General features: G+C 49.1%; 6 protein-coding genes across 6 annotated transcripts; 3 read left to right on the plus strand and 3 right to left on the minus strand.

Annotated features, from left to right (window-relative positions):
* Positions 1-50: 50 nt before the first annotated feature.
* N7466_000875 (class I SAM-dependent methyltransferase) lies at positions 51-1,370 on the minus strand (the record flags this gene model as incomplete). Its single annotated transcript, XM_057160273.1, has 3 exons — positions 51-736; positions 846-962; positions 1,286-1,370. The coding sequence occupies 3 exons, from the start codon at positions 1,368-1,370 to the stop codon at positions 51-53; spliced, it is 888 nt and encodes a 295-aa protein (XP_057026521.1).
* Positions 1,371-2,073: 703 nt separating this feature from the next.
* Positions 2,074-6,151, plus strand: N7466_000876 (uncharacterized protein; the record flags this gene model as incomplete). The annotated part of the gene is made up of 4 exons (XM_057160274.1): positions 2,074-2,139; positions 2,213-2,713; positions 2,766-3,039; positions 3,060-6,151. 4 exons carry the CDS (start codon positions 2,074-2,076, stop codon positions 6,149-6,151), a joined length of 3,933 nt encoding a protein of 1,310 aa, XP_057026522.1.
* Positions 6,152-7,395: 1,244 nt separating this feature from the next.
* On the minus strand, positions 7,396-12,765 carry N7466_000877 (putative nuclear migration protein (ApsA); the record flags this gene model as incomplete). The annotated part of the gene is made up of 2 exons (XM_057160275.1): positions 7,396-12,252; positions 12,310-12,765. 2 exons carry the CDS (start codon positions 12,763-12,765, stop codon positions 7,396-7,398), a joined length of 5,313 nt encoding a protein of 1,770 aa, XP_057026523.1.
* Positions 12,766-14,015: 1,250 nt separating this feature from the next.
* N7466_000878 (U2-type spliceosomal complex subunit CWC24) lies at positions 14,016-15,017 on the plus strand (the record flags this gene model as incomplete). The annotated part of the gene is made up of 1 exon (XM_057160276.1): positions 14,016-15,017. The coding sequence occupies one exon, from the start codon at positions 14,016-14,018 to the stop codon at positions 15,015-15,017; it is 1,002 nt and encodes a 333-aa protein (XP_057026524.1).
* Positions 15,018-17,362: 2,345 nt separating this feature from the next.
* Positions 17,363-18,363, plus strand: N7466_000879 (DUF3431 domain-containing protein; the record flags this gene model as incomplete). Its single annotated transcript, XM_057160277.1, has 2 exons — positions 17,363-17,607; positions 17,694-18,363. 2 exons carry the CDS (start codon positions 17,363-17,365, stop codon positions 18,361-18,363), a joined length of 915 nt encoding a protein of 304 aa, XP_057026525.1.
* A 474-nt stretch (positions 18,364-18,837) lies between these two features.
* N7466_000880 (uncharacterized protein) lies at positions 18,838-21,086 on the minus strand (the record flags this gene model as incomplete). The annotated part of the gene is made up of 5 exons (XM_057160278.1): positions 18,838-19,232; positions 19,290-19,755; positions 19,823-19,845; positions 19,913-20,870; positions 20,943-21,086. 5 exons carry the CDS (start codon positions 21,084-21,086, stop codon positions 18,838-18,840), a joined length of 1,986 nt encoding a protein of 661 aa, XP_057026526.1.
* Between the last annotated feature and the right edge of the window lie 705 nt (positions 21,087-21,791).

The raw sequence follows: 21,791 nt of genomic DNA on the forward strand, positions 1-21,791 counted from the left end.
CACCTGAAGAAGGGCTGTCGTTTGGACCATTGTCTCAACCACGCCCTTCATTAAATGCTCTTCTTGGTCAAAATACCAGAAAGATACGGCATAGCCGACCACTCAAAGGACTTCTCCAAGTCAACAGATTCCCAGCCCCCATCCACGCTCGCAGCCTCCCTTAGGACCTTCTCGGTATCCCGATCCAAGCAACAATCCCCAATGTAAAACCTCCACCCAAGCAGCATATAAAACGCCTGCGCAAGTCTCCCAGCCACAGACCCCTTTGCAGTCGTCCACTTATTAACCACGTGCTCCGTAACCAGCAGCCGGCCACCAGGCTTCAACAGCCCATACAGCTCCTTGGTCGTCTTCTCCATATCAGGAATAGAGCAGAGAACACGCACACAGAGGATAGTATCGAAAACTCCGTTCTCGGGCTTTGAGTCGTACGCCTCAGTCACACCGGTCTCCGTATCTCGGAGAGCAGGAATGAGCTCCTTGGCAGAGACGCCGCATGGCATAATGTGGTACTTTTCAGATACGCCCTCGGCAATTGTCTTCGCGCGCAGCTCGCTGTGCAGACTGCGACACGGCTCAGCGCCATACAGTGCTGTGATTTCTTTGGAGCGCAAAAGGGGCATCTGTGTTCCTGTGCCCGGGCCGATGTCGAGGACGACCCCGCGAGCTGTTTTGAGAATTGGCGGAATCAGCGCCGAGCTGCCGACTGGTTCGGCATTGGGATCATCGCGGGGCTCTGGAATCAAGGTCAACGTTACGGTTCTTTTTTGAAAGCATCTTCGTGTTCGGTTCTCTCGTCGGGATTTGGAGAATGAAAAGGACATGCATGCGGGGGTAGCACTCACTCGTAAATTCGACCCAGAATCTTCCAAACGCCTCGTCTCTCAGTCTGGTAGTTTGGAAAATGGGAGCGAAGACCTGGCCGTGGGTGAATACGGCTTCTTTGCAAACATGAATGTAATCTGAGTAGAGTCTGTTAGTTCAGGCATATTTTTTGGTGCGATTGCTTTGACATTGGTGTTTTCGTGTATGGGTCAAAAATGCATGGAAAATCAATCGCCGAAAAAGTGGGACGCAGCTCAAGACCGAATTTTTGTAGCAGGAAGCATAAGAACATGTCGATTGTTTGAATAAAAGACCCGGGGCAATGGAATGCAACAGACTCAATTAAAGAGTAGTGAAAAAAAGATTGAAAAAGCATTCGTTATAGAGGAACCATGAATTAAGAACCAGGCGTGATCATAGACAAGGATATCAAACGCCGCGCACATGGTGTTATACTTACGAGACATTGCCCACAACATCAGATAGGCCGGATCCAAGAGGCCGACCGCTTGGTCTTTCAATGAGGGAGGGGTTTGATTGGACATTGTATTGTGTTGGTCGTAGTTGATCCAGAGAAAGATAAAGAGAAAATAAAGAAGATTTACATTTAGAATATGAAGAGACCCTACTAACTTAAGCCGCTCGACCGCCCCCACCACCCCGGAGTCCGGACCACTATTCTGCACTCTTAGTCACCAGGAACAATATGACCGAATTTGGGCTCGGCAGCCATTCGCAGGTAGCTATAGTCCAACGAGCAGATTGAATGGACCACCCGATTCCTTCAGCAAGTACGCCTCACACGACCCTAACATTGGATTAGGTGAATTAGGTCACTAGAAGCTGTAGTAGTTCCCCGGATAATTTGTCACGCCGAACTCCGAAAAAGTGGAGAACCTACTAGTAGTATATGGACGATCAGCTTTTAGTGACTTACAGAGTACGCTCGATTTAAGTACTTAAAGGGCCCCTGATGTGACTCGAACTGTGTGGGTCATTGCCAAAGTGACCCGATATACGGAGTATTAGCACAAGATTGAGCTGACAGTAAAGCGGGTCAGGAGGGGTAATAAGGTTGTGTGGTCAATAAGCCGATCAGTTTTGATGATGATTCGTTACTGAGCGCTCAGCTGCACAGAGGATCTAAAATGCCCATTCTTCCTCAGTCTGTTGTAAATGGTGCTCTTCTCTTTACACGTTATGCGCAAGGATTACGAGACATCTTGATCGGGTACCCTCAATAAGGCAATGTTCGATCTACTTAAAGAGAAACTCCACAGGGAGAAGCATAGAAAGAACACTGAAAGGGGCCCAGTTAGTCAATGAACCCCCTATCTGCTAGTGAGGAATCTCATCCGGGAATCAACATAGCTGACTTGCTGTTCAGTCTGAGCCGCAGGGTGTTCTTTCAACCGTATCCGCTCCAGCCTTGCCCGAGAAAGAGCCTAGTGAAGTAGTACTTACCAAGCAGGTAGCACTGGGGCCTCCTCAAAAGACTATTGCCCCTCCTATAGAACAGTCCACAAGGCATGCACCTACAGAGGCACCAAACCAGACGGAATCCCCACCAAAGGACCTTTGGCTAGATGCCTTCAACAAGCTACCTCCGTCTAAGCAAGATACTCTGCGCCGAATGGGGTTCAATACACTCAGTACTGCATGTGGCCAGATGGAGTCCACCATCAATGACCTTGTGGGTGTTGTCAACCAGAAACAGGAGGAATGCAAGAAGAAGTTCTGGCACGTCTCAATCGGAGGTGAGGATATTGTTCTCCGGAACTATACGACTCGGATTTTGGGCTGGCTAGAGAAAGCCGGAGATATCGCCGTTCAGTTTGCACCACCTCAGGCTAGTATCCCCTGGGACCTGATAAAGAATGTGATGCAGGTGGGTAGTTTGACTCTTGGCTATGTTAGGATGCAGAACTGATAGTGAGCAGATTCCCGTGAATGAGAGTGAGCAGATGGGCGCGTTGCTAGCCACCACTGAGAAAATAGTTCGCATCACGAGTCGTGGTCAAGTCTATGAGCAGATCTATCTCCCTCAGACTTGCGACGTACCTCTCGACAGCGTTCAGAGAGGTCTGGAGTCAAGTTTGCTCCAGATATACTCTCAGTCTTTGGATCTGCTCGCGGAATCATTGACTTTATTCTCTTCTGGGACGGCTAAGCGTACGCTCGAAGCCATTGTGAACCCTGAAAAGTACACCGGAAGTCTTTCGAAACTTGGCGAGCTCGAATCGGAATGTTGGAGTGGATTTCACCAATTCCTTTTGGCAAGCATCATGCCGACATCAAAGAGAGGAGAACACCCAACACTGGCGAATGGCTGGTTCAACATGAAGATTTCTCCACCTGGGAAGATAAAAAATCTTCAGCCTTGTTTTGGCTTCAAGGTCCACCGGGTACCGGGAAAACATACCTGACTTCAACTGTTATTGATCGCATCCAAGGCAGGCTGAGTGATTCACAAAAGGATGAAGGGCTTGCCTTCTTTTACTGTAATCGGGACGAAGAAGACCGATCGACGCCACTCTCCATTCTCCAGAGTATTGTCCGTCAACTTTCGACAACCGCGAGCAACCCTGAATCTGTCCAAATCAGGCTTCTTGAAGCTTACAAGAATGCACGCAATAGAGGATCGAATTTCCGGTCTGATGAGTGCAAGAAGCAAATTCTAGCCTCGTTCGAAACATACCAACAAACAACGTTGGTAATCGACGCCATGGATGAATGTGATCCTGATTCACGGTACGAATTGATTGAAACATTAAGCTCTTTTGTATCTGATACTCGACAGCCGGTGAAGATTTTCATATCTAGCCGGCCTGATCCAGATATAAGAAGTCTGCTTGAAGATACTTCTAATATCGGTATCTCAGCAAATGATAATCAAGACGATATTCTAAAGTTCCTGACTCTTGAACTTGAGAAGCTCTCAAAGAAAGCTGCGTTTATCAAGCGCATCAAGGCCGATATTATTGACAGATTGCTTCAGCGCTGTCAAGGAATGTTCCAATGGGCATCTCTGCAGGTTCATCAAATCGTGAAATGTAGGAGCGAGTCAAGCGTCTGGAAACGTCTGGATAACCTCCCGGAAGATCTGCAGAAAGCTTATGACGAGATCTGGAATGACATCGAAAGTTTAGAGGAGCCCGACCACAGTGTCGTGAAGCGCGCCTTGTGTTGGGTAATGGCTGCGCCAAAACCCATGTCCAGTGAGATGCTTCTATCAGCTATTCGTGTCGATTCGGACGGGAATATCATGACACTCGGTGATAAGCTTGATGAGGAAGGCTTGCTGTCTCTGTGCAATAACTTCCTCATTGTGGATGCTCAATTGGAGGTCTGGCGTTTCCCACATCTCTCGGTTAGGGAATACCTAGAGAAAAAGCCAGATTGGTCCCTTTCAGATGCTCAAAGCCATGCCGCCAGCACTTGTTTGTCGTATATGATGAAGGCGTACCAAACCAAAGATCTTGACATCAATTCTGAGTCCGAGAAGAAAGAAACTCCAATAAATTCAAGCGAGACAGGGGAGTCAGATAATGGTTTTGGTAAAAGTCACCCGTTTCATCTCTACTTGAGGCACACCTGGTACCAGCATCTCCGCCTTGTGAAAGAGACTGAAGAAGCCAAGTTAAAACCACTTTTAAAGTTATTCCTTGGGTCTCCTCATAGCTCCAGTATGCAGTATCGCAATTGGCATCAATTGGCTTTTCAAGATACGAGGTCATGGGGTACCTTGTGGAATAATGAATTCCATGCTGTCAGATACTTTGGCATGGACTCTCCAAGGGATATCATGGATGAGATTTCACCCTCGAACTCCGCTATTTTGGCTGTTTGCCGATTCTCTTTCCCTGATGTTTTTGCAGATTGGTACGAGGAGGGTGCTATCGACATCACTTGCCAAAACAAGAGAGGGGCTAACCTGCTCTTTCTTTCGGCTCTCGCAGGCAGTACGTCTATCTGCAAGCTTTTGGTACAGGGAGAAATAGACGTGAACTTCATCCTTGATACAAATTATGAAATGGGCCAGACTCAACACAAGAGCGCATTGTCAGCAGCAGCAATTCATGGAAATTTGGAAATCGTCAAATATTTGGTTGAAGCAGGAGCAAATGTGAATGCAGTTCTGCCACATTCAGGCCATGAAATCAGCAACAGTGCTTTTGAATCGGCAATCATGTCTGAAAACCTTGAACTGGTGAAATACCTAATTCAAGAAGTGAAAGCCGACATATGCCTCTCAAAATTCCGAGACGGGGAGGTTTTGTACGGAATAGATCAGACCATTGCCGCTGTTTCTTCGATCCACAATGTTGAAATGCTAAAGTTTGTACTTGAAACGACTGGAGCGGATGTGAACATGCGTATACGTCCTATCCTTCTGAGTCATCTTTCAAGTGCCCTTGCAATCAAACTTTTCATATCAGATGTGGAGGGCGTTGAGTTTCTTCTTCGAGAGACCGAGGCTGACGTGCATTTACCACTCCACGGCTCAGAGTACGGTAGCGCTTTTGAATACTCTGCCGCTGAGCGATCCCCCACGGGGTTCAACTTCGCCGAGCTCCTTATTGAAAAAGGCGGGGCAAAAGTGAATACACGATCTACCGAGGGCAATTATGGCAGTGCTCTTGCGGCTGCATGTGAATGGGATCTTAGCATGGTCGAGTATCTTGTGGAAGCAGGAGCGGATGTAAACTTGTCTCTTGTGGTTGGAGATCATGGGAGTGCTCTCGCAAGGGCCAGTGTATACAACATTGAAATCGTTGAGTTCCTGGTGAAAAAGGCAGGGGCTAGTGTTAACGCTTCTTTTGCTGTTGGATATTATGGTAGCGCGCTCGCAGCGGCCTCTGCATACAGCGCTGGAACTGTTAAGTTCCTTGTTGAAGAGGCAGGGGCTGACGTGAACATGCCATTGGAGCACCCGGATTTTGGTTGCGCACTCACACGGGCTGCTTTAAACGAGGATCCCATGGCGATGGACGCTTTGATCCAGGCTGGTGCTGATATAAATGTTCAACACCCAGCTAAAACGTATGGAACACCCTTGATTGTTGCGTCTCTTTTTGGGGACAGAGATTGTGTTGAACGCTTGATTCAGGCAGGTGCAGATGTCAATCTGAAGTTGGAAAATGTCAGCCGTTTTGCAACCGCACTGGAAGCCGCACAAGCTGAATGGTCTGAGCAAGACACAGACCTGTTTGAGAATCTCGTTTATCCGAGAACAAGGGGTCTCTCGGAATTTGATATCGAACAGCGAAAAGACCAGAAGCCCGAGATCGTCAAACTTCTTCGAGAGAATGGAGCAACTGCTTGAATGCTGTACAAGCATGAGATGATAGTTAGACTTCGCACATTATGAGGTTCAAATTCGATTATTTGCATTTGAGTGATTTCCAGAAATCGATGATTCTATTTTCGCATACTAAAGGGGGGAGATTTACCTTCTTCCAACATCGGAAGACCGGTGCCCAGGTGCTTCAGATTATCTGTCCAATGGGGAGTCACGCACGTATTGCATCTGGGTAGATAGCCAGTTTATGTAGGGAAAAAAAAAGAAAGACAGCCCAAGTGGGTGAATAAGTCCAAAAGACAAAAAAGAAATCTCTCCCTCGGGGAATCGAACCCCGGTCTCCCGCGCTTATCGGTATTAATGACAAGCGGAAATCATGACCACTAGACCAAGGAAGATGAGATAGCTGAGTTTCCGCTCGGCCACTTGGAATGGTGGATGTCTGATTGACCATTTTTGGTTATATGACCTTTCTAGTTTTTCCATCTTCACAACTCTCAGCCTAACCAGTCTGTCAAGGTCATAGTCAGGAGGCATTATATTTCTGGCTAATAGTAAGGAATCTTCTCGAGGTCAATGTTGGTTTTGAATACATACCTACTATGCCTGCATCTATGGATGTACTTGGCTAAGATTTTCTACGAGAAGCATCTGTTACATCTCTATGCAAGGTCTAAAGAATAGGTAACCTGGAAAATATAACTAAATTTTAGTATGGCTCACGTTCTGGTGCATGGTGCACAATGAGAAAACGATATCACAAAGAGAGTAATGGTGAATCAGGATAGATAGTCACACAGGAATTATTGACAAAGAAAAAAAGGAAAAGTATGCAATGTAGTCTGATGAGACAGGAGCGTAGCTGTAATGCAGCACTAAAAAAAAAGGAAGAAAAAAGAAAGAATCAAGATCAAGGGATGGTGGTAAGGTCTGTAGCAACGTGCAAAAATTGAATGGAGCTGTGACAAGAAACAAACAAACAGAAATTGACACCAATGTATGAGTGGGAGGGTGTGCCGGGGAAGAGAATGAATGCCACTTTGGGATCCTGGTCTCAAGAATAATTCCTCCAAGGGGCATCAAGTGATCCAACTGTAGGCCGTCTAAGGGGTTGACATAACAATCCACACAAGTGTGACATAAACTTGAAACGAATGCTGGTTGAACAAAGAAATATAAGAGACTCGTGGACATTATATGAATGCCGCAGGCCGTGCTTTGTTTGAGGACCTGCCCACAAACTCGATCAAACCATTACCAACGAAGCTTTAATGGTGGTGAGAGTGACTGCGATCAACTCGGGGGCTGTATCGACTAGTCCGAGAGAGCGAGCCAACATCATGTTTACCATCACAGCAGGCACGGACGTTTTCGAGTCGATCCTCGTCATCAACATGTGAATGAGAATGATGTCCGAAATCTTCAATGCTGTCTTGGCCACGGATGCTGCCTTCATGCGTACTTGAAGCCTGACCATTGCGCCCCTTCATGCTAGCAATTGATCCACGGATTGAGCTAGTGAGGATGGTGCTGAGCCGAGATGATGAGCGCTGACGCTCTTCGGGAACTTGCAAGGAAGAGTTGGGGACTGGTGAGCTGAGGGCAGGAGAAGCACGCCCAGGAGTCCCAGTAGATCGCATGGACATGGCCGAGGTTGCTCGCTTTGGGGGCGGTCGGAGTGTACGGCTATTGTAAGATGACAAGGACATACGGGCTGTCTGGCGAGATCCAGACCGGAAGCCCGGGTTAAACTCGTCGATGTCGTCCAAGGTCACGCTATCGTGATCTTCACAGTGACCATTGTCCTCTCTCGTTAAGAGATAGGTCAAAGCATTATACCACGTTTCATGTCTTTGGCTGGTGCTCGCTGTGAATCGAAGTCGTCGACCAGGGCCAACAACCTCTAAGCTTCTGCAATGAAGACCCGGGGGATATGGGTTATCATCTGCAACCACTCGCACAGCCTCGATAGGAATACTCTTGGTTCGAAGCTCGCTCTTTCCAGCCGTCTGGGGGTCCTTTTCACTCCAGTACAAAGTGCGCGTGTATGGGTGGACCCAGAAGTATCGACGATGGCGAGTAGTCGACATGTCCGATGACCCAGTCTTTCGTGTGTATTTCCAAAGGAATTCACCGATCATGGTTTGAGTAATGGCCTGAATCATGCGAGGATCAGTGTTGGGTCCGTACCCATTGGGCATGGGCCCAGCCTGAGTAGCCATATTGAAGCGCTCCTCCAGCTCCGATGCAAATGATGACACGGATGACCGTCTCGACATCTGACTCTGGCTTCCTCTCCGCATGCGCGGTTGAGTAGAGACAGTGCGTGCTGATCCAGCGCGTGTGTTTTGTTCATTAGGTGTTCGTGGGGCTGTCTGCGCGTTCACGCGATAGGCAGAGGCTGGTGCAAGAGGAGGTCCCATAACGCCGGGTGATGCTGGTGGTACGTCGATGGATTTCTTTTCGGCAGCTAGAATTGCCTCGCGGTGGTCAGAGGGTAATGGAGGGTGGGCACTAGAGGATGAAATCTGGCTAGTAGCAGTATCTGGTCGCCGGATGGACGCGGATGACTTCGCTGACGACTGGTGATGAGGACGGGGTCGAAGTTTGGGGGTCGCAAATGGTGACGCAGCCGTGACGGCAGCCATCTCTCTTGAGTATTTGCTATCAGAGGAAGAGATTGGACGGGTAGATTCACGATCCATAAGAATCTGGTCAATTTGCTTCGAGGAGAGGATAGTCTGCGATCCCTGATCTGTGTTGACCGAGCTGATTGCTTGTCTTTCCAAAGAGTTGCCAGTCATATCGTTAAGAGCCAAACCTGTGCTGGCTCGTCGCTCCTCAGTGGCATGGCCTCGAGCTGCCTCGCTAGGTTCGTCTTCATACACAACCACGGCAGCATAAGCAGCCTTGGGATCTTCTGTCGGCTCTGTCTGCATACCGAACTCGGCCATGGAAGGAACCACGCGAGGCAGTGATTTCATTGGTTCTGTTTCAATAGAGCGCAACGAAACAAAGGATGAAACCGGTGGCTGAGGGACTTCAAATGGCACATGCTTGACTGGCTCTGTTTCAATAGATCGCAAGGAAACAAAGGATGAAATCGGTGGCGGAGGGACCTCAAATGGCACATGGTCGACCGGCTCTGTTTCAACAGAGCGTAAGATAGCAAAAGAGGGAAGTATTTGAGGAGTGACCTCAACCTGCTTCGGTGTGACTGGCACCGTAAATGATGGATCCAGCCAAGAAATCTCCAGTTGCGAAGGCTCTGGCACCGGAGCAGGCACCGGAAGACGCGCCACTATGGGCTCAGTATGCAGAGAATTGATCAGGGAAATTCCCAGCTCAGGGAGAGACAACTCCTTAACAACCGACTCAGGTTCTGGGACAGGCTCTGGAAGTATCGGCACGATTGGCTCAGTATGCTGTGAAGATATAGAGGACATCCCAACTTCGGGAACGGGAACTTCCTCAGCAACAGGGATTGGAACAGGCTCGGGGGTGGTTTGAGGCTCTGGAAGTTGAGGCTGAACAGGCTCGGTAGAGTAGGAGAAGAGAGATGACAAGGAGGGTTCGGGAAGTTTTCGCATAGGTTCGACTGGGATGATAGGCTGAGGTTCAGGAATTTTTGCCACTACGGGCTCAGTTGACTGTGAAGAAATGGAAGAGAAATTGACCTCCGGGAGCTCTGGAACAGGAGCGATGTGCTCCACAGGCTCAGTATACTGCGAAGCAACGGAAGAGAAATTCAACTCTGGGAACTTCGGCATAGGGGCGATGTGCTCTATGGGCTCAGTAGACTGCGAAGCAATGAATGATAAATTCAACTCTGGGAGCTTTGGCGCAGGAGAGATGTGCTGCATGGGCTCAGTGCATTGCGAAGAGATGAGAGAGACATTCAACTCTGGAAGTTCTGGCACAGGAATTGTATGCAGAACGGGCTCAGTGGCGCCCCCAGAGAAATATGCCACTCTCAACTCTGGCCATGTGGGCAATGCAGGGAATGTTTCTTGGGATGCAATTGTTGCCATGCCCAACTCAACTAATTCAGGCTCGGCTTGGGTGCCTGCCTCGACTTGCTGGATCCCAATAGAGCGTTCGTCCCAGACCATATTTGGTGGTGTGGAAACATTCGACAAGTGATCGCCATTGATCGTCGAAGGTTTGACAGGTGTCGCTTGTGTTCCCGAGCTGACCAGTCTGGAGGCCTCCTGATCTTCAATAGCAATCTCCCGGTCGCCGGTGGTAACATTCTTCTTTGGAGTAGTGGGAAGGTCAGAAGCGACCGCTCCAACAACAGCTCCAACAGCAGCGCCACCGATGGCAGCAACACCAGCTTGAGCTGAAGGCTCCCAAGGGTCAGTCATCACGCCAGAATCAACCATGACAGGCCTGGGAGGTAAGTCAAGCATGGCATCAGAGGGGCGACGAGAGCTTAATGTTGGCCCCATGCGTGGTGTTGAGGCTGGGGAAAGTTCGCCAGTCTCTTCCTCCTCATCTTCCTCGCCACCTTCTAGTTCAGCAAGCTCGGCGAAAAGACTTTGGCCTCCCTGGGCCATGGGCTCCTGCTCAAAGCTTGATGAAGCAGAATTGCGAGCACTGGACGGACGACTGCTAGAGGCCATGGGTGCCTCTCCAGAGGGGCGAATCCGTCTAAGGACACTCCGCTTCGACTTTACCCGAGGGCGAGAGATGTGAATCTGGCTGGGTGAAGGATATCCTCCATCTTGATCGTCATCATCATCTGACGTGGAAGCCGAGCTATGGTACGAATTCCGCTCGCGAGATTTCGCCATGACTAAAGACGAGGAAACACGTTGACGTGGGGTAGTCTGAACATTGTTTTCGGTCTCGGTGAGGTCCGCCGAGTCACTGCTGTCATCCGCCATGCTCTCAACACCCGTCTGGAATGCTTCACTCTCAGTTGCGGTTGCTCGCTCATTGGCCGTTTCAAAGCCATCCTCGGCTTCTGTGGCAGTTTGATACACATCGCTAGGCTCATCGGGGGATTCATGACCGGAATGGCCGCGAACTGATGTACCGATTGCAGAACGAGTTGGGCTGAGTTGACCAGCATTGTCTTCCCAATCAGTGTCGTGGAGCTCGTGGAGTTCAACATGTGACTTCTCCTTGCGGCCAGCGCCCAAAAGGTCTGGACGAGCTGGCTTGCGGAAAGACTCTTCCTTCTTCTTCAGACGTTTATTGGCCCCTCCATTGGGAGCTGCGGTCTCACGGCGACGCTGCTCAACCTCATCTCGGGCCTCCTGCAACATACGCTTAAGCTCAATTTTCTCTGTCTTCTCCCGATGGATTGTGCTCTTCAGGTTCTGAATCATTCGGTGGGCATGACCCAACGAACTTTTGAGGGTTTCAGACTCAAGATGACCATGCCTAGGTGTGAATTTGTTGGGGGATGGAGGGGGGGAGTTATCGGGAGTTGTTTCTTCAGGCTCGTCGTCTTCATTATCATCCTGAAGGTCTCGGTTACCTTGCGACTCGTACTCCCGAATGCGCATAGCAACAGCTTTCGCCAATTCTTGGTTTTGCAAATTCAATTCCTCCATCTTCTTGTGCAGGGCCGATTTCTCCAGGTCACTGGCGTTCAGATTGCGTCGCAATAGGTGGAATTCCGAGTCATTGGCTTTCTGAATCATGTCATGTTCCTCCAACAGCTTCGAATTTGATTGGCGTAGCTCCTCCAATTCTCGCTCGACAGCAGTCTTTTCTGCATTGGAAGCGCTCAAGGTGGTGGTGAGTCTTTTCTCACGTTCTGCTGATTCTCTTACAGATGCCAAAAGTTCATGGGTCTGCGTCTCCAGAGCCCAGTTTTCGTCCTTATAACGCTGTTCGCTGTCGTCCAACACCCGGATGCGCTGCGAGTAGCCCTCTGCTTCCAGCTCAAGGCGTGACTTCTCCAGATTGATTGTCTTGATTGATTCATCTCGCTCGGCAAGAAGCCCTTGCAACTGACGCACTTGTCCCAACAAGGAAGTAGAAATCTCTGTGGCGAATTCAATATCATGGACACGACCCGATGGCTGGTTTCGTTGCTTGCGGGATGGAACGCCGACTTTGCTGGGCGAGTTGGTCGCCTGTCCGGCGAATAGAGCAGGACTAATAGGAGACTGATCCTTGGATTAGATGGGCAGATATCAAGGACAATTGGCACACAACAACGATACCTTCACTTCAAATCCTGGGGTGCCGAAGTGACCCTCCTCCGAGCCTCCTGCCAGTCGCTTCGGGGCCAAAATTGCTCGCGTCGTATCGCGCTCGATCTCTGCATAATCTCGTTCCAGGTCGGTAAGCTTCTGGCGCAATTCTGGTGACATTTCGCCTTCATCCTTTTGTTGCTCCAAAGTTTTGAGATATTCCTCCAGTTGTCGCTGTTGCTCAATAAGCGCAGTTCCCACCTTAGATGTCTCCTCAAGCTGGCGTTCGGTCTCTGCCAGTCGGGCGGCTAGGGCCCGTTTGGCCTGAGCTGGCGAGGAGGCATTGATATTGAATAATTGGGTATCGAATGACGAAAATTGGTGGGATTCGTTAGGGGAAGCGAATTCCCTTGCGCTGTTTGAGACAAATGGATCCTCCATCATTGAGGTGAAGGAGGTGTTGGCCCCCGCGTCGGGTGCGGTCATTCCCCCGAGGTTGCGGAGGTCTTCCACGGCTTCTGAATCCGCTTGAGTCTCAAGAGGATACAGCGGCCGTCGAGGACGTTCTCGAGATTTGCGCGTATTTTTTTTTTCTTTGTCTTCGATCGATTAAAGGCTGATTCTCACGTGCATAATTTGGGGGATCGCCGCGCGTTTCGATATTGGAGGGGTGTCGCGCTGAATCAATAGCGAGCCGGCCAGCGACCACGAATCGTTATTATCCCCGGGACGCAAAACAGAACGTCGCTGTTGAGAGGGCAAAGTATAAGAAAGGAAAAGAGAGGAAATCGCAGTAAACACCGTCGCGATGAGCAAGGGTGGGAGATGCAGGAGGGGGGTTAGAGAGGGACAATAAACACTGAAACGAATCAGTGCGAAGTCTGGTTGGGCGAGATGAGTCGGCGCGCGTGGTGATGCAACCAACCACAACACACGATCTGCAGGTATTATCGCGCACCGCTTCCGTGAGATTTTGCAGGTCAACAAAAGAATTAAAAAAGAGCGAAAAAAAAAGATTAGATGAAAAGAAAGGCAATGAAAAGGAAAAAAGATTAAACAAGAAAAGACAGACTAGAGAGTGTGGGATTGGAAAGGAAATGAGAGGGTGAATTTGGTTGGGTGGGGAGAGAGGAGGGAAAAGAAAGACCAGCACCGCAAGGTACGATTATTGCCAATTGGCACCGGTGTTTGAGATCGTGGAGTGATCCTCGCGCAGTGACATTTAATACTATTGCGGCTTCTATGCAAGGTATTATCTTTATTATCCGCTGTGTTCTATCATTGCAGATCTCCGTGTTTCTACTGGAGCAAAAATGGTGAGTATTATGTACGTAGGCTATTATTATACTCTGGAGTAAAAAAAAAGCTAAATCGATCGCCATTATGACACTTACCTTCCCCCGTATCTGCTCCTGAGTACCTCCTACAGTATGGTGCACTACACTCTCTATTAAGTACCAAGCCCAAAAACCTTGGTATTTTTGTTGTCACTTGTCCCAATTGGGGTATGTTTGCACTCTTTGCACCTGTTTGTATCCGGCTTAGTCAGGTATCGTTTTACAGATTCGAGACTCTTCGACTTGGGTTATTCATCATCGCCTCAATTCCCCTCCGCTCCAACCTTTACGCTTTTGCTCTATCTTAATACTCGATCGCGGAGGTCTGAGATATCCTGCGCCATATAAATCTGTCCCAGCATTTCTTCAGCTCACCCAAAGTTACACTCATATTCGACCATGGCGGATGACACCGCAGCCACCGAAGCCGTCCCCCAGTTCGGCTTCAAGAAACGCGCCAAAGGAAAGGCAAGTTTCCGCAAGAAGCCTGCAACGCCTCCACCCGCCTCCGACTCCGACTCCGGCTTCACCTCCTCCGATGACGACGACGAAGGACGCCGCATCAAGAGACGGCGCAAGAATGTCGCAGTCACTGCCTCTTCCACAAACACCACCAGGCGAGATCCGACCGCTGATCAGCCTTCCACTGCTGGCCCCGTTGCCTTAACATCGAGTAATGATGCAACGAAAGCTTCAGATTGGTATGACGAGGATCTCAGTTCAAACAATCTTCTAGGGTCAACTCGTTCTCGCCCACAGCCCTCTACAGAGGAGTCGGGGCCAGATGGTACATACAAAGGAAGCGCGAATTACACATCATTCATCCAAAAGAATCCTGATGCGCCAACCAAGAAGTTCGGCCCCATCAAGGCTCCTCCCTCGAACGTTCGAACCGTGACCGTTATGGATTACGCCCCAGATGTCTGTAAGGACTGGAAACAAACCGGATACTGTGGATTTGGAGACTCTTGCAAATTCTTACATTCGCGTGAGGTATATGCGCAAGGATGGGAGTTGGATCGGGATTGGGAAATTGGCACAAAGGGCAAAAAGCTGAAGGGCAAGGTTATGTCGCAGCGGGGAGAGGGAGAGAAGGAAGAGGATGAAGATGAAGATGAAATGCTGGAACAAATTCCATTCGCTTGCATCATTTGTGAGAAGCCTTACCAACACCCCATCGTTACGAAATGTGGGCATTACTTCTGCGAGTCATGTGCGCTGCAACGGTACCGGAAGAACCCGTCCTGTGCGGCATGCGGGGCAGGTACCGGCGGTGTATTCAATGTCGCCAAGAAGCTCAACGCTCTGCTTGAGAAAAAGCGAGAGCGGGCGCAAAAGTTGCGGGAGAAGGCCATTGAAGAAGGAGAGGAAGTCAGTGATGAGGAAGAGGAGAATAGCTAAGCTTGGGCACGACTGATATCAAGATAAATTTGGCAGCGGGACTGCATACATCCAACCACCTGGGCACTATCCTCGAACCTTGGAACAAGCTTGAATATACACACATACATTAATCAACATTGAATACAAAGGTATTCCAAAGTTCCGACCGTCTCTTTCAAACTTGATGGAAGATCCGAGTTTCTCCAGCTGCACATGTGGAGCGCTAATCCATGGATGTTCATCATCTTCCCACCAAACATTTACCTATAAGGTCGTCAAGCACTCAAGTGCTCGTTCATGATGGTAAAGATATATCCACGCATCTCCACCTCCCGGGACACTTCCCAATTTCCAACTGAATCCCGGTGAGAGCGGTAGAACCGGCAACCTGAAATATATGACATAAAGTAACATTTGAATAACTAGTCATCGGCTTATCGGCTTACGGCAGTCACCCTTGCATAGGTATTACTGCCAGATTCCGGTATCGAACCTTGAAGTGGACAGCAGTGGAGTACATCTCAACATTTGAAGTACCGAATATGGTAACATTTGGAATTACGAGTACGGGCACCTGGGCATTCCGGCATTTTCCAACCGACCTCGGGAGTCTCCACCGGTGCTTTGAAGGCTGGTTTAGGGCATTCGCCTAAGTAGCTTATCTGAAAAGAACCCAAGATGAGCGCACTGGTCAGTTTCTAATCTGATCGTGAAGTGGCCCAAGACAAACTTGCTCGGGAGCCACGCGGCGAGCTTGTCTCTGACCAATCAGATACTTTCAACATTTTACTTACCCCTGCAGGATGCTTCAAAAAAAAAAAAAAAAAAAAAAAACTGCAGCAAGCACCATGCATCATGTCGCTGCCACATACGGTAATAAGGAGGACGGAGGGCGGAGTGCCTATATGTATGTGACAGACGGCAGGAAGTAACAGTGCACTTTCGCATCCACAGGGATCTGCAACGCCATGGGCGTTGTATAGCCAAACTTACTACTCCGTAACAGTCATGGAAGCTAATACTTGGAACGGGGCGGTCAAACCAGCGAACTCAAGCCCTCAAGCCCTGGAGCCCCTCATCAAACAAGAAAGATGGTCACTCAACGGAAAAGAAATCATAACAGCATGCATGTGCCTGTACTTGTTCAACTGTTATCATATTGCGCTTGATCGGATCCGAAGTGCACATGTGGGTCAGATTCTGTCATTTCCACCCGTTCTTCAAGTCACATAGCCGGTTTCCTCTGGGGCCGACCACCCTCCATCACAGCGCCTTGGAGATCATTCTTGTTAGACAGTGTTGTTTGAGAAAGGAGAGAAAAATCCAAAAAAAAAAATCCAAAAAAATCCAAAAATCCCAAAAGTAAAAACCACACGTTCCTTCTCTCAGATGGCCAAAGCCCTCTCCAATAGGTTTTCTTCCCTACTCGGCACGACCCCGAGGGGAGATGTTGAGGGGCAGTTAATTTGGACACTCCACATTGAAACCAGACGAGCCAATAAGTGAAGAAGTACTACGTACACCCGATGGCAGTTTCCTTGGACACTCAGATTCATACTCAACATTTGAACCAGAGTATGTAACAAACTTTGCTACCGAGATCCATGGGTTTCCTAGAAAAACATCCGTTTGCTTAAGTAAGTTGGGTTTTGGCCCTGAAGGCAAATGAATTCTAGGTAGCCTTATTCCTTATTTCCTTAGTAGCCTCGTATCGCCTCCGTGATTTAAGAGGTTACTAAACTCAAGGGGCTTAGAGCCAAGCTTTAAATGGATTTAGTTCGAGTCGGCCCTTCTTTTCTCCCTTTGGCCCCCTAAACCTCTCCATAAATACTTTTCCTGAACCTGAACCTGAACCACAGCCACTGAAGTGGCCAATGACGTGAACCTGGAATAACATTCTGGTCATTCCACGCGGCTTAGCCTTACACACTTCTCCTCACACTCTTTTGACCTCCCGTATTTGATCGTCCTTTTTTTTTTTTTTTTTACTTTTTATGGGCCCCTTTTCCCTTCTTTAAGTCCCCTTTTTCCCTTTTCTCAACCCATTTCCAGATTAGATTATTTTCTATCTCCCCACTACCTTGCGCTAAGCCTGAAAACCGCGCTATCTGCTCCTTTTTCGAGGTTTAAACCCGCCGCCTCAACTTTCGACTAGCGCATATTACTCCTCCGCCCCCCCCCCCCCAACTCGTTCTCTTTATTTTTACCTACAACACTCACCTTCATTTTCGCCCCATCGAACAACTTTCCCTATATTACAACCTCCCATCAATGGCTGTTGGGTTCCTCGTGAGGTGAAGTTGGTATACACAGAGCTCCGCTCAAGGGTCTCCCTTGAACATCTCTAATCTCACAGATTCACCATGAAAAGTGGAACACGCATCGCGCTATGCGTTGTGTCGATACTATTCTTTTCTCTTTATCTACTGGAAGCCCATATCCAGGACATCTGTAACCAATACCGCGCTGGCGCATACTTGGTAGAATGGTGGTATCGCAAATCTGGGTCCAACGTGCCTGCCCACCATGGCAACCCAGACGACAAAGTCATTGTTATGGCAAAGCTTGAGGAGGAGGATACCGACTGGGTAAACCAAGAGCTCCCCGAGTATGTGAACCCCTCCCATCTCCCCACAACTGGCTAAGTCCGGGTATTTGTTGTCAATTCGACTCGAAACTGACTTGTTCTCCTAGCTGGCAACGCGCCATCTACATCGTCAACCCATCGGAGGAAACCCGAATGGACGAGAACATCCTCACAACCCCCTACAACAAAGGCCACGAAGCCATGGCCTACCTTACCTACGTGATCGACCACTATTACGTCCTCCCTTCCACCATTGCTTTCCTTCACGCCCATCGCTCTGGCTTCTTCATGGCCTGGCACGTCGACGCCCCCCTCCACGACAACGTCATTGCCATGCAAAATCTCCAAACAAACTTCGTCGAACAAAACGGCTACGCCAATCTCCGCTGTAACTGGAACCCGGGCTGCAAGGCCGATCACCGCTTCAACTCACATGTTACCGAGGAAGTCTGGTGGGATATTTTCCAGGGCACAAGCACCCCGCCGCTCAACATGTCGTCTCCCTACGAAATCGAGCAAGTGGGTCAGAATTACATTCGCAAGCCCGATCAGATTGCTGCCGCCTGCTGTGCGCAGTTTGCTGTCTCAAAGGACCAGGTGCGCCGGCGCCCGCAAGACGACTACGTGCGGATTCGGCAGTGGCTCCTTGACACGGATCTGAATGATGCAAAGTCCGGCCGTGTGATGGAGTTCTTATGGCATTTTATTTTCGGCATGGACTCTGTTTACTGTCCCGATGAGCAGCTTTGTTACTGCCAGGTCTACGGACAGTGCTGATCTAGTTGACTTTCCTTTCCTTACAACACACTCCCCCTTGCTATATATGGAGCCTGCATTGGAATCAAAATCCGCAGCACGCTCAACTTGCTGTGCACTCCATACTTTACGAAAGCGTGTCCCATCATGCACATATTTGTCGACATTTTCGATACCCATTTTTCCTTACGGCCTATTTTCGCCATGACCGTTGTCTTGATTATTCCAAGCGGAGAAGCCCGCGGTTGCTTGAGACCTGTTGAATTACTGTCCACACCTTTGGCGATTGGATAAAGTGCTTTGGACACTTGTGATTCCGCGCCCTTGGACAAGAATATTTTTCTTTGAATGCTAATAGAGCACATACTCGACAATTCAATAGACTCTGAATATATACATTTTTAATGTCTTGACTTGAGATCCCGGAATATCTTCTGCTAAAGCACAAACATTGGATCGAGAGAAAAAAAGAGAAACCAAAATATAAAGTGATATTTACAGGGAAGAAACGGCTCGAATACACCCTTTCAGATACTCCTCAACTCTCCCGACCTCAGCAAGCCTCACCACCATGCCCACATACCCATCTGGCCTAATAACAACCAGCGCGCCCTTTGCAGGATCAACACCGTAGATACTATACGCATCTTCCAACGAACAACCATCGTAGAACCGCATTTCTGCGTCCTGTTTCAAGCATGCAGGAACCTCGTCCCACTCGAATGGCCGATGGAGCATGGGATGGAGCACAATTTGCTCAATGACAAAAGCCGGGAATTGAGATACAAGCTGGCTGACTCTGGTAAGGGTCTCTGCTGATGTACTATTCCGATCCAAAAGATCTGTTGATGTCAGAGTGAGAAGTCGGAAGCGCGCTGTCGATGGCATATCTGCGTTTGCAAGATTAGTTCTGCATAATTCCAAGGGAGAAGAGTGGTTTCTCATACCATCATGGATATCGCGCTGCCATCCATCCGCATGTCTCAACAGCTTTACATTCAACAGTCGTCGTCCAGGACGAAGGATCCCGGAAAGATAATCTGTTCCTGTGATAGGACTGTTGTTCTGGTTTTGGTTATCACCCATTTCGTCGTCCCGTACAACAAGCGGATTCTGGGGTGCGGGATACTCGACACCGCAGCCGCTGGTAAATCCGTTTCCTAGCTTGAAAGCTTGTTGGAACTCTTCTTGGGTCAGGCCCTCTGTTGCTCCCATTTTGCCAGAGAACATTGTCGAGAACTTGCGGTCAAAGTCGATAAGTTGTTGTGCGATCTCGTGGCGCTCTGTCTGATATGTGTCGAGGATTGGAGTTGGGGATTCGGACGACGATGGGGTGAGCCCGTTGATGTGGTAGATCAGTTTCCAAGCTAGATTATAAGAATCCATCATTGAGACGTTCATGCCTTGTCCAGCCTGATAAATGTATGCGTTAGTATTATGTCCTGCTCGCAGAATGTAATCGGACTTGGTAACTACATACCTTAGGGCTGTGTGTATGGCAGGCTTTAAGTAGAAGAAGCGTCAGCATCTCATAACCCAGACAAAACACGACATAAGAAGAACAACATACCATCGCCAGAGATAAACACCCTCGCAACCCCCTTCTCATCCTTAACAATAAACTCAGGCGAAACCCGCTGTCCAATCTGATAAGCCGCCCACCAATCCACAACACCCCCCTTAGGCCGGATATAATACGGCTTCATCGCATCGGCAGCCTGCTTCAAAATCCCTTCCAAAGTAATCTTACTTCTCCGCGCCCTCGCATCCTCACTCTCGCCCTCCACCCGATCCGCATCACCCGGATCCACCGTCTCAGGAACATGCACATAAAGCCTGGTAAGATACTCGCCCGTGGCAATCCTCTCACGAGGAATAACCATCACCGACCCAGCCGGCGAATGAATCGCACAACGTCGCCGAATATCCGGGAAATCGGTCTCAGCAACCAAATCCACCACACCCCAAATATGATCCAGCGACTCCCCTTCCAACTTCAACCCCATACACCTCCGCACAACCGAGTGCGCACCATCTGCGCCAACAAGATGCTTCGTGCGCACGCTCCTCTCAACACCATCCACGGAGATCCGCGCTAGAACAGGGAACTCGGCGTCTCCGTCGGCATCGATGGATACATCGATCAGGTTCGTGTTCCGCAGCACGCCTCGGCCGGAGTACCGCAGTAGATCGGTCTCCATGATGCGCTCAATGCGCCCTTGGTGGAGGGTTGCTTCGTACTTGAATCGGGCGGCGGGGATGACCTCGGGCATGACGGCTGTGCGCTCAATGATCTTGTCCTTGTTGGAAGACGGATTCCAGAATGAAAACTGCCACATTTGGCATGCTTCGTTTTCGATTTCGTCGGATATACCCAGGCTTTTGAAGACTTCCAGTGTGCGGGGCTGGATGCCGTCTGCTTGGCCCGATTTCAGGGTACCGGGCTTTGAGTCGATGCATAGGAGGGATTCATCTGAGAGGCCGTAGCGGGCGAGGAGGAGAGTGAGCATGAGGCCAGATGGGCCTGCCTATTTTCGTATGTTTGTTAGTTATTGAAGCTGTTTGGAGATTGTCGGATTGAGTTCGGATATTGGACTTACGCCGACGATGAGGACTTCATATTTCTCTTCTTCTGGGCTGTTTTCTGGCGCGAATTGGGGGACTAGGCGAGGTAGTGGAGGGGCAAAAGATGGCAGGACTCGGAGGTCTCGTGAGGAAGAGGCACATTCGGTGAAGACGGGCATCTTGTATAGGGAGGATGTTGGAAGGCAATCCCAAGGTTCCAGGAGTATGGAGTATTCGATACAAAGAAAAGAAAAAGAATCAGACGTCTTAAATTCCTAATTTTATCTACTAGGCATTCTGGTACTTATATCTGGTTTGGTTGTGCGGTAGTGCCTCTCTGTTTACGGGGTAAGCTTGTATACCCCACAATGCTGCTCTGTGGGGAGCGGCATTGGGACTTTATCCCCGGGAAACCGGACAGCATAACGTTTCATTAAGGTATGACGATGATACTAGTAAGGATATGATACTTGCAACGCTGGTTTACGGTGTTGTAACAAATAAACGGAAGAGCAAATCAAATTGTGCAAGATTTGTGGCGAGCGCCACCCCGCAAAGACAGATTGTCACCCCACCGGGTCTATGCATTTGACCAAATGTCGCGGGGTGAGTCATGGCTATAGAAGCATTCATGCTGACATCTGGACCTTTCGTCATAAGCTAGTTGGAAATAACACGGAGATGTAATGTAAAGAGATCATCGGGGCAGACATTTCTGAGAAAGCTTGAAAAGAAACATTTGAAGCTTGATTACTGAACCGCCAATTTGCAAGGCAACCCTTTTACATAAACCCAGGCCGAGGATATTACGCTGTGGGAAATAAGACAACGCGTGCGCCAATTTGTTTTAGCAAGGCCACCCCACATATGGACCTATCTAAAAT

This window comes from Penicillium verhagenii (genome assembly GCF_028828195.1).
Source record: "Penicillium verhagenii strain IBT 33310 chromosome Unknown utg000002l_segment0_segment0, whole genome shotgun sequence".
Lineage (NCBI taxonomy): Eukaryota > Fungi > Ascomycota > Eurotiomycetes > Eurotiales > Aspergillaceae > Penicillium > Penicillium verhagenii.